Source organism: Danio aesculapii, chromosome 17, assembly GCF_903798145.1.
Source record: "Danio aesculapii chromosome 17, fDanAes4.1, whole genome shotgun sequence".
NCBI classification, from domain to species: Eukaryota; Metazoa; Chordata; class Actinopteri; order Cypriniformes; family Danionidae; genus Danio; species Danio aesculapii.
The window spans coordinates 30049206-30061748 of record NC_079451.1 but is presented as its reverse complement, the minus strand read 5'-3'; the positions used below and the strand labels follow the sequence as shown (position 1 = coordinate 30061748).

The window sequence follows — 12543 nt, the reverse complement described above, 5'->3', positions numbered from 1 at the left end:
CATCAGAGTCTAATTGGAATTGTAAAGCAGCAATTAGATAATGTTTTAAACATATTGTTCTGAAATTTTCACCTTTCATCTGTTTGTTCATGGATGTCAGTTAATATAAGCAACAACATTTATGGAAATATTTAATAACACTTGTTGATTGAAAATCAGTCTCCGAGGATTTTATGCTGAAACGTGTCTATTTGAAATTACAATAAAGTTATTTAGCAGGGAGTCTCTTGGCACAGGGAGTTGCACAGAACACAGTCAACTCATGCTTGTATGGATAATATTGATTGCAAAGGTCTTTCCTTTTTTTTTCTCCACTGAGAGTGTAACACTGAGCAGATTTGTGGATTGCTGTTGCTCTTTTATCATTTGTCCTGGTGTTTGTAGAGAGATTGCCTGTGGTTGCTGCCTTTATTTTGATAAGTTTTGTACTAGAATATTATAAATTGGTTTTAACCAAATAAAATAGTTTTTAACCAATAAAACCTGCCATTTTGGCTCCAGTCATTCATGCATGTTAGGATATTTTGCTTTACTTCTTCGGTAAAAAGAAACAGAACATTTTGGAATGTCAAACTGATGCCAGTGACATTTCTCACTTTCCTTCATGTGGTGTTGGAGAATGATCTAGAAGTTTGTTAAAATGAAAGTGTGATCAGAATAAAAGCAGTATATTTTATTAGTATACTCTTGAAGGCATTTCTTGTTTTGGTTTTTCTTATGTACCATATTGTTCAAAAAAGTAAAAACAAACAAAAAAAAAAGGATTACTAAAAATGAAATAAATCTGTTCTGCACAGACACATTAATCAAACATGACGCCGAATACACTTATGTTTCTACATTTAGCCTTGTGAATATTGTCCAAAAAACCACTAGAACGGTGTTATATATTTTGCTAACTTATGTGCTTGAATTATCCCAAATATTTGAAGAATGTTAAAATCCAGAGAAATAAGCAATTTTAACTATAGTGACATGGACCATGTCCTGTGTTAATATGCTAGTGATATCATACACCCTTAGTAGGCATGGGCCTACGGTATGACATATGACAACCTTAAATATAAATATCACGGTTTCACAGTATTGTGATTACTGCTCTAAAATATATTCTTTTTAAATGTCTGGGTAAAAACACAAACTTGTTCTTCTTTGAATTCAACATATTTTCTTTTAAGAAGCATTTCAAATATTTTGTAAGAATAAATATGTCAGGATAAATAATTAAAATGAATCTTTGACTTCTGCTGTCTTCATTAGTTTCAAAAACACAGATTTCTTTACAATTTAAAATGGCATCTTTGGATATCTTTCTTCAGTTATCATCCCATGCCTAATCCTCAGGTTTTTAGTTTGGTTATAGAAAACACCAAAGATGTTTAAATATGTTGCCGGTTTATCAGTCTGCACAGATCACTGAAGTGATAAAAAAGGGCTCCTTCTTCACCACGCGATTAGGACAGGATGAACTGGAAGGGATCAGCAATTGCTTTTGGCCTTACTCTGCTACATACTTCCATGAAAATAAGTTTTGAATGCTTTAGCTTATCCATGAACATGATTTTTGTAGGAGTCCTGTAGGATGTAATGAAGACTCCCATGATTCTAAACCAACATTTTGTGCCTTTAAGCATTACATTGTATACAAAACATTACATTTATAATAATAATAATAATAATAATTCTAATAATAATAAATGTTTCTTGTGCACCATATTCTTACATTATTTATTTCTGATGGATCATGTTCAATTCATCTTTATTTCTATAGCGCTTTTACAATCTAGATTGTGTCAAATCAAAACTAAATTGGTCGTAGTGTACAGTTGAAGTCAGAATTATTAGCCCCCCCCCCTTAATTATTAGCCCCTTTGTTATTGTTTCCCCCAATTTCTGTTTAACAGAGAAAAGATTTTTTTCAGCACATTTCTAAGCATAATAGTTTTAATAACTCATTTCTAATAACTGATTTATTTTATCTTTGCCATGATGACAGTAAATAATATTTGACTAGATATTTTTCAAGACACTTCTATTCAGCTTAATGTGACATTTAAAGGCGTAACTAGGTTAATTAGGTTAGCTAGGTAGGTTAGGGTAATTAGGCAAGTTATTGTATGACGATGGTTTTGCTCTGTAGACTATCGAAAAAAAAATTGCTTTAAAGGGGCTAATAATTTAAATTGAATAATTTAAAATAAAAAAGGGGCTAATAATTTTTTTTAATCTAATCTGCTCTTATTTTAGCCAAAATAAAACAAATAAGACTTTCTCCAGAAGAAAAAAATATTATCAGACATACTGTGAAAATGTCCTTGCTCTGTTAAACATCATTTGGGAAATATTTAAAAAAAGGGGGGCTAATAATTCTGACTTCAACTGTATGTGTAAAAATGCAAGAGTGTTTGGGAGTTTCCCAGTGTTGGGTTGCAGCTGGAAGGGCATCTGCTGTGTAAAACATATGCTAGATAAGTTGGCGGTTCATTCTGCTGTGCCGACTCCTGATTGATAAAGGGACTGAGGCGAAAAGAATATTAATGAATGAATTGTGTCAAAGCCGCTTAACATAGAAGTTCTAGTATATTGAAATGGAAACAGTCAGTCCAGTTTTCAGTTAACAGCTATCATGTGTCTATAAACACAAATTTCATATATAGTTTCAGATTAAAATACAGGTGTTTTAAATTGTAATATTGCAATATTACTGTTTTTACTGCGTTTTTGATCAAACAAGTGCAGCCTTGATGAAGAAAACAATAAGAACCCAAACTCTTGAATGGTAGTGTGCATTGTGGATGAGATTGTTTTGTAGTGATTATAAGACATAATAATAGACCGTAAATACACTGCAGTCTCTTACCCTGCCGCTCCTTTAAATGTTAACTACATAATTTTATTGCCTTAAGGAAATAGTTTTATTTTCTTTATCAAGTGTTATATAAAATCACAGGATAAACTTTTCAATCAAACATTATTATTATGCCAGACATTTATTATGCCATTCTGTGTCACGAATTGATTTTGATGCAACAGAATACATGTTGAATTATTGGGTCTGTATGTTTGTAGAACTAATGTAGAAAAGCTTTGGCCTAATGCATTAATGATCACTCAGCCTCTCTCCTTGTGTGTGTGTTCTGTGACAGCTAAACCTGGAGGCCGGGTGAGGTGTCAGTACTTCCCAGCTGTGGATAAGGTGCTGTTTGTGGATGATTATGCTGTTGGCTGCAGGAAGGACTTGAATGGGATCCTTCTTTTGGACACGGCTCTCCAGGCCCCCGTGTCCAAACCAGAAGACATGGTCCAGCTGGAGCTCCCCGTCACTGAGGTAAGACACGTGACATATTGATTTATTGTGTACAGCATGTACTTTGAGATTTAAATAATTGGCTTTGTCTTGATATATCCGTCAGTTGGCTATACATTACCTGACCACTAACAGTAAAAAGTTGTAGGCTGACTATCTCAATACAAATGTGAGCAATGATGTATCCTCACAATGTCGATGAAACTTTCTGCACCGCCGAAGGCACCTGCGGAAGCACCCAAAAGGCAGAGTAAGATGCTAACCATCGCACAAAAAGCTGAACTTCTGGACATGCTAAAGACAGTTACGCGGATCTAGGGCATCATTAAGGAATAAATAAATGAAGATCAAATGGTTTTGATCTTTAGATTTATTCTATAATACTGGACTTATTTTTCTTTGAAGGTTTGAACTCTGAGAGTGTTTAAACGAGAGAGAAAAGTTTGAAAATGTGTATGCCTGTCTGAGAAAAGTGTAGAAAGTGTGTAGTGAGGGGTTTTACAGCCTTAAAATCTTTAAAAATTTAAAAAAATTAAGGCGATTACCTTATGGATTTAGTCTTTTGTGGGCTAATTTTAAAACATAACGAGAGACCGCTGTATTCCAAAATGATTCTCGACATATGTTTTTTCCTTCTATTTTTTCAGTGCAAATACTAATCTTTCCAACTTTACATTTGAACCAGAATTCAAGTTTGACAGTACTGCCAACTTAAAAATAATTTTTTAATTAACAAATTAACAAACTCTCTGAATTGCTTTTAGTTCAGAGCCACAGAGAACTAGCCCTAAAACATAGTAGTAGTAATAGCAACAACTTTAAAATTCCTAATTGTCTAAATTCCGCAAATTTGCCAGCGTATGTACCATAGACTGTAAAATATATGGACGTAGTACCCGTGACGTCACCCATAGGTTTCTGAAGAGCGCAAAAGAAGCTACAAGTAGGCGCGGCCAACCGTCGCCATTTTGTTCACGCGTCATCGCACCCACGGCAGGATACCAAACAAGGGCAAAGAGGCGGAGAGTAAGCGGAGCTACAGACACGTGCTGGCATTTTGCTTGGACCTGGCTGACAGATTTTACTTTGGGAAAAACGCTTAATACTTTATTATCTGCGACTCGTTTGTGTTCTGACCACATGTGCTTGGCTGTACACTATATCAATAAAGTGTTTAGACTTTCAAAAACACTGTAGTCATACATTGAGCCACTAAACATTGTTCTTATGACGTTTTCAACAGGAGGAAACGTGAATTACTTCCAAACACTTCAATTATAGTCTGTGTTTGTAAATGCAAGACTATTGATGAAATCCAGACATAACACTGTATGATAACGCTTCAGATGACTGTTCTAGAGCCTACAGCTAATCAATCTGTCACATTCTGGAGTGCTTTACAGGTCTAAGAAAAATATTAATGATAAATGATCTTAAATAAAACAAATACATTTATAGAGATGGTATACAAGTATATAACTTTACTCACCTGGGAAACGAGGCCACATGAATGGTTTGTGAGCACAATTAAGTGCACACAGCATCCCATATCATCTGATAATTGTAAGAAATAAGTCCAAAAGGCAGCTGACTGTGTAAAGCCACATAAAACAAAACAAAAATACGATGAATATGCTGAGATCAGTGGCTAATCTGCCGGATTCAGCTGAGGTGAAGTGACGGCTACCAGTGAGACCTAGCTGTCACTCAAGTGGCCACGCCCTTAATTATGCAAACTTAATATAACCTAATATAAAGGAAATGGATGAGTTATAAAAAAAAAATTCACCCCCTCACTGTTGTCATGGAGGGTAATAATAGCTATATGAACCAAAATCGTTCTTTGTACCAGGCTGTAAACACCTTTATTTCTGTTGTAAAGTTGGCCATTCTAACAGTGGGCTCAATTGCAATTTGCTCTATTATGGAGCCAGGACTAGCGGAATTTTGATGAATTACAGTTTCAGTTAATTCCGTATTGGCTTCCCAAGGGAGAGCGGGAGGTTGCCGCTCGGTATGTACACACACTTGTCAACGGCCATTATTTTTCAGTTTCTAGTTCGACTGTTGCAATCTAATTTAAATACAAAATTTATTCTGAACTTTTGAGAATTGATTCAGAATCATTAGAGAAGGAATTGCCCTTTTCCATAAACATACAAACAAAGCTTCTTTTTCATTAAGATGCATGTTCTTAAGATAACCTTTTCCTTCTGATGCTTTAATTTGTTGAGAGCTTGATAAAAGCACACCATACATTTCAAGCAGAACATAACAAGAAATGGCTGTGATGCCGTTTCAGACAATGTTAGGCTAAAAAAATATCCAAAAGGAGTTTGGCAAGAGAACTTGGCAGAAAAATTAGCTTTGTTTGGGAAATGGGTTTTGACATTGGCCTATGGTCTGTGTGCTCTGAGGCTCTGCCGCCTTTGACTTGGAAATTATCTCTGATTAATTTCTTCTCTTTTGTGTACAGATGTAGAAATGATGAACATTGTTGAGAGCTGATTTATAGCTGATAAAAGCACTACTTGTTGTGAGTATGATGGGACAAATTAGCTCTTTCTTAAAAATGTAATTAAATTCCTGTTGCACAATCTCCTCTAAAGTTTATCTATTACACCATATACTGCTTTTGCATATCTTGCAAAAAGCTTCCAATATTGGCTCTGACTGCTGTAAGTGAAGATGAGTTTCCATCATGGTCTATTGGTGGCTGAAAGCCATCTGGCTCCACCTGCCTGCTGCAATAGCTACACCCACATAGTCTCACTATTGGTTCACTTGGGAAGTGTTGGACTGATTTAAATGGGTCGTCCTTTGGATTGTGACTTGCAGGCACTGTGTTTACAGTTTTTTGGGGGAGAATCTTTAAGAATGGTTAGTAGTTATTGCAGTCAGTGATCATTAAACTGGTTAAAGGGAATGTATATAGATGTATTTATAGAAAAATGTTCTGATATAAAAAAATCTAATTTATTTCAGTCATGATATCTTAAAGGTCTCATGAAGTGCTTTGAAATGTGCGTTTTTTTTAATTCGATATTTTAAGTAACCTGAAACAGGGCGAGACATCCTCTTGTTATGTCGTAACATATTGGTGACGTATAGAATACTGTTCAAGCCGCTACTCATTTGAATAGAGAAAATATTAGTTTATGGCCACTTTTTCGTCATATCACACATTAAAGTGAAATTTATATAAAATAATGGTGTACACAACAGTCTCTGGGCTTGCTGCATCACAAAAACCCAAAATTGTAACAATTTCTAATAAAATGAAACCCTTTCTGGCCATCGGATATTAGACATGGTTAAATATTGTGATTTTTGAAAGTATTACATCGCTTTGTAAATGTTTATTATTACCATTTGATGAGTCTCCCCCATACGGTTTGATGTAGCGCTTGGACCCGGAAGCTGTTTCACGTGGCGTCACACTTAACAAGTGGATAGAGCAGTGACTCCCCTTTTTTTGTGGTTAAGTTCAGGTGCATCAAAACAAAAGCAAATGAGAAGCGTCTTGAGCATTTCATTTGTCACAATTTAATGAGAAACTATGAGGAAACCTTTGATGCGAAACTATGAGGTGAGGTCAAAAAAATTGTTGATCCATTTAGGTGGAAGTGACAAACTGTGTCAAGCTTTGCATTGTTATATCTTCTCTAAAAGTGAATTTTGTTTTGGAGCACACAAGCTCATAGAAATGCTTAAAGAGACCTGTTGTTCACTAAGCACATTTATTAGGCTTTTAAATACGGTTGTGTAGCAACAGTCTGTGAATATAACCAGCTTCTAATGGTAAGCATTTATTTATTACATTTTTATAATCGCACTTCATAAAAACAGTCTGCAGCAACACTCTGATATTCTCCCTTTGTAAATGTCATCAGAGAGGGAAAGTCCTGGCCATTAGTGATGATCTCTCTCTCTCATTAGCATAGGACGTTAGTCTTGTTTTTGAATCTGCCACTATGCTGACACAAAAGCATTTGCAGCTCCGCCCTCTTTTGAAAGGAGAGCTGGGAGCACAATGTCATTTGAGTTTAAAGTGACAGTCATTAAAGTGGCGCAATCAAAGTTTTAAAGGCGCAGTTTCAATCAACTCATAAAAAAATATTTGTGGGGTATTTTGAGCTGAAACAAAGTGGAATCAGAACTGAACCTGAAACATCAAGATGTATTTCACATCTTGTAAAATGAGCATAATAGGTACTAGGCTTGGGTGGTACTATGGATACCGTGGGATATAAAATAGCAACGGTTGTCCGTTTTAATACCATTATACCGTCATAAAAAACAATGCACTTATACAGGAGACAAGTATTAAATATTAAATATTATTTATGTAATGCCCAAAAATACGCATGCATGATTGTCATCACGGGACAGTGTGGAGGAGTGAGAGAAAGGTGAGGTAAAATGGCGAGTCATGCACCAAGTGACCTGGTTTCGAAAAAGAACACAGTCTCTGCAGTTTGGCAGTATTTGCGGTTTCGACCGAACGAGAAGGGAGACGTGGTACCGGATTTCTTACGGTGCAGGAATAAATTTCAGAATAAAGCGCGGGAGCGGTCGGTAACTCTGGAGTCATTTGAACGGGAGCGGGCAGTCTAACAATATCGTTCCCGAGTGAGCACGTGCGCATCCGTATGGAGTGTGTGTGTGCGTGCGTGCGTGCGTGTGTGTGTGTGTGAGAATGAATAAGAGAGAGAGTGTGATGCTGTTTGGTGCTGTCTCTGTGTGTGCGTGCGTGCGTGTGTGAATGAGTGAGAGAGCGTGATGCTGTGCGTCGCTGGCTTGGTGCTGTCTATGTGTGTGTGAATGAAAGAAAGCGTGGTGCTGTGTGTGTGTGTGTGTGTGTGTGTGTGTGTGTGTGTGTTTATACAGACAGCTTGTTATAGGCTTGTTATTGGCAAATTTAGTCCCGCGCAGATCTCTAATATAAACAAGACAAACAGGTGACCGCGAACCTGAGGTTGCATATACGGTATTAAGTTTCTGAATGGTTTAGGCACAAGCCAACAGTTTGGTGACGCTATCTGAGCCTTACATCATAATTGTTTTTTTAAATAGGGAGGAGGTTGACGGTATCAAAATTTGGATGCCGCCCAAGCCCATAGGTCCCCTTTAAACTAACATACTGCTACTAAAACCTAAAAATCTTTTTTTAATTTCACAGGTCCTTTAACATACTCCCTCATGACTGTCAGTGTTAGTGCATGTGTAAGCACAGGTCACACATCAGACTTGTCTGTCGTCAGTCTGGTGTAGTATGATGGTATAAACACGCATCACATTGGCTCATCCATTACTAACGGCATGAATTAATGTTATGAACTCCCTTAGTAGGAGGTGTACATTACAATGCCGCAAAATACTAGTTGTTTGAGCGCGCCTGTAGATATAGTGATCGCATAACCAGTCTGACAAAGAGTGCTATGCAGACAGACTAGTTCTTTGTGTCTTAGGACACTCTGAAAACAAAACTCCCGGCTCTCACCACTCCCTGTCCACATACGCTGATGTGTAAGAACCAATGAATCACATAGGCACACTAATACTGATGGACACACTAACCCAAGATGGGTTGAGACTCAAATAGTCCGTATTTGATGCTGAAATAAAATTATTTGCTTAAAATGTTAATTCTGTGCTGTTTTTTTCAGTGTTTGACATATGACATGGTGATGAATATGCCATGTTTGATTTGTCCTTTGTGTTTGTAAAGTTGGATACAGTTATGGATTGTTGATTATGCTTAATGGCTGATTTTTCATGCATTTTGATGTCCGATTTTGTGCTGTGCATAAACAAGACTCATTTATCCGACTGCTAATAATTCAATCTCTATGGAATACTTGAGCATTCATTTACAGGCTCATGAGTATCTACCAATTGAGTCAATGTGTTTGTCAGCCTTATGCTAGGTTATATCTTGTCCACTCTTAGTTCTGTAGAATTTGATTAGTAACAGACCTCTAGAATTGTTTAATGTTTTTGTAAATTAAATTTAATTATATATTTCGATTTGTTTTAAAAATTATATGTACACTACTGTCTAGTAAAATAAAAAAATATGCAAAAATGATTGATAAATTATCTGGTGATTAATAAATAATTATATTAACTATAGGCCTATATATAAATAAAACTATAAGACTGTATATAAAAACATATATAATTTTGGTAAACTATTTTGACCAAATCAGCAAATTAGAATGAGTTTGACATTAAAAACTGTTAGAGGTGTAACAGATGGTTTGGATCACATTCTGATTTTTTTTTTTTGTCACGGATTGGACCATTTTTCGGATCAGCCAAAAGGGGCAGACCGCAGGAGACACATGTCATTTGCTTTCCATTTATGACAAAAAAAACAGTACTGTAAGAAACTTTTTGTTTTAACAAACAGAACTTACAACCTGTAATTTTATTAAAAATAAAATGAAGAAAAAAAATCAGCTGAATAAAAATAAATAGTAAAATATTCATTACTGTGAAAAATTCACTGGTACTACTACTGTTGCTGACGACACTAAATGTAGAAATCTAAACATTATAATTTGTACAACCCATATTTGTTTTTAGTCTAATTTTCAATAAATGATTCAGTTTCAGTTCAATTAAATGATTCACTCAAACTTCATGTTTCATTGCTAGATGTGTCATTTTGAAGAATTATTCAGTGGCATATTTTCGATGGCTGGTTATTGGTTTAATGTAATTGTTGCTTACAACTTTAATTTTTTGAGTGTCGTTTAAAAGCGTTATGATAGTAATTTTAATCTTTACCATAAGCATCAGTGGTTTTATCTGAACGATAAACTGTTATCCCAGTACTTCTGTGTTATTTGACTGTTTGTAACTTCATAACTAACTCAAAAGACTAAAGACTGAATCTCTTACTTGATTTTTGCGTTTTTAGATTTGAATGTAGCGATTCAAAGGATTAATAAATGTATGCAAATCACCATCCAAATTAAAATAGTTTGTTGCGTGGGTGTTGATCCTGATCTTTAATGATAATCGTGCAGCTTACACTGAATCCAATAATGCAGGCGAAACAAGTAGTGACAGAAAACACCTTTTAATGAAAGCCACCACATCCCGAAAAACCCACCACAACTTCCACCGTCATCATTATATTTTACAGGAAAGCCTAAATGCTTTCATACATGTGATTTGAATGACGCGAGAGGCGATCTCTCTGTGATTGTTACGATTTTAGGATTAATCTAGCAGTAAAAAAAAAGTATTAATCTGCGGATTACGTGTGTTCTGAACTGTGGGTTGTGATCCGTATGAATCACGGATCAATCGTGATCTGTTACACCCCTATAAACTGTACATGATGGATAAAAAATACATTATTCAACTTTTTCTATGACTAAATTAATAAAATCTTGGTGAGCATAGAAAAAGCAATCTGATAGACATCTGAATGCGCTTTTTAGATCAGCATTTGAAAACCCACAGTGGCCAAATGATAATTTTAATTGATCTGTTTTCTGTGTTTCTTTGAGTAGCCACTTTTTATGGAGACCAGAAATAAACATCAAACAGTGACACAAGTAGCATTCTTCCAATGCTGGGAATCCAGTTTTGATCCACATGTGCGTCTCTCTGAGATTTTATTTCCTTAAACACAATAGAAGCCATTGATATCAAAACAGACTTCTTCAGGCCATGAGCTCGTCCTTATGGGAGAAAATCTGTTCAGCTAGGGTCACATGAGTTAACTTAGGAGTTCCCTAGTCTTAGAGTGAGTGCCTGAGTCATGTTACTCAACTTATTGTTGTCCAGAAGGGCCATTCATAAAGTGTACTATGAAATGTGAGAACTGAAGAGTAAACATGAGTCATCACATTGTTGGAAGCAGATATGTTCATAGGTAAGGCATAATGTATGTTTAAGCAGTTCTTCTTGGAGAATAAAGCCTGACATATCAGTTGTACAACACTAAATGGCTTTGTTGTGCGAAAAACATCAGGGATGTCCAGACTAGGGTTGCACATAGGAAGCGGCAATTTGGCCTAAAATCAAATCTCGATTAATTGAACATTTTGATTTTATTTTTTTTCCCTTATAGTTAATGAACAAGTTTTTGTACAGTAAAAATTCTCACTTTAAATGAACAGTGTATTACTTGATTTTAAAATAATTGAAGGAAACATACAATATCTATTATTTATTGAACATCAACATTGAACAACTGAAATTAAAACATAAATTGCATAAAAACCAGCTATTTCACTTTTTTCTTATAAAATAGTGAAAATAAATAACTTGTGCTATTGGAAACAAAGTAAAATATTTGTTATGTTTTTCATATTAAAGTAGAAAATAAGCTGTATCTTTTAAGTAACTCTTGTATATCCTGTAAATAATATTTTATTTTATAAGATTATAATTTAACAGTGCATTTCTTGCATCTTCAGTAAACAAATATTTTAATGTAAATAAGAATTTTAATGTAATGAAAAATATGCCGTCTCAAAGCATCTCTGGCGCAGCTTCCAATCATCGTCAGTGTAGTGCAAAGTAAGGCTTGACTAGAGATTAAATGTTGCTTCAAAGTGGATGCAGAAGTATAAATCAACCTTAATTGCATACTTTTGTTGTGAGCTTTGTAAATGTCGGCGTCAGCCATGGTAAGGCGTTATAGACCGCATATTGGCTGCGCTGGACCTTATGCTTGACGCAGAAATATAAACAGAGCGAGGTCACGTGACACCACCACGCAAGTAGAGAAAGTAGTTAAAATAATTGACCTGGAAAAATTGTTTATAGGCTCTTAATGTCGATTTTAATTTTTCTATTAATTGCCCAGCCCTAGTTGCACGGTGTACCGGTACTATGGCTCCAAAATACTGCCGGTGCCACTGTAGTTTGTAAACGTAGTATCGACACTAATGGTTTATCTACAATAGATAATGCTGCATGTGGGAAAAGTCACTAAAATGCTCACACGTTCGTGCAACAATAGACCATTTTATTTTAATAGCCTCTTGAGCCCTTTAAGGTCTCAAAACGGTGTAGAATTTGTGGTATCGTATTGCACATTTTCTAACAGTTCAATTTGAATGCACATCTGAAGCAGTTCATTTCTGTTCCTGTTAATATGATTTAGTAGCTACAACAACCACGACAATCTCTTTAAAAGAGCGACTCATAAAGTCATTCATTTTCTTTTCAGCTTAGTTCTTTTATTAATCAGGGGTCGCCACAGCGGA

General features: G+C 35.5%; 1 protein-coding gene across 7 annotated transcripts in view; it reads left to right on the top strand.

The window, feature by feature from the left end:
* birc6 (baculoviral IAP repeat containing 6) overlaps positions 1-12543 on the top strand; it is a 165468-nt gene that overhangs the window by 2484 nt on the left and 150441 nt on the right. For all 7 annotated transcript variants that reach the window (XM_056476525.1, XM_056476523.1, XM_056476521.1 and 4 more), the window contains exon 2: positions 3147-3328. In XM_056476525.1, the coding sequence (XP_056332500.1) occupies positions 3147-3328 (182 nt within the window). The remainder of the gene's footprint in view (positions 1-3146; positions 3329-12543) is intronic.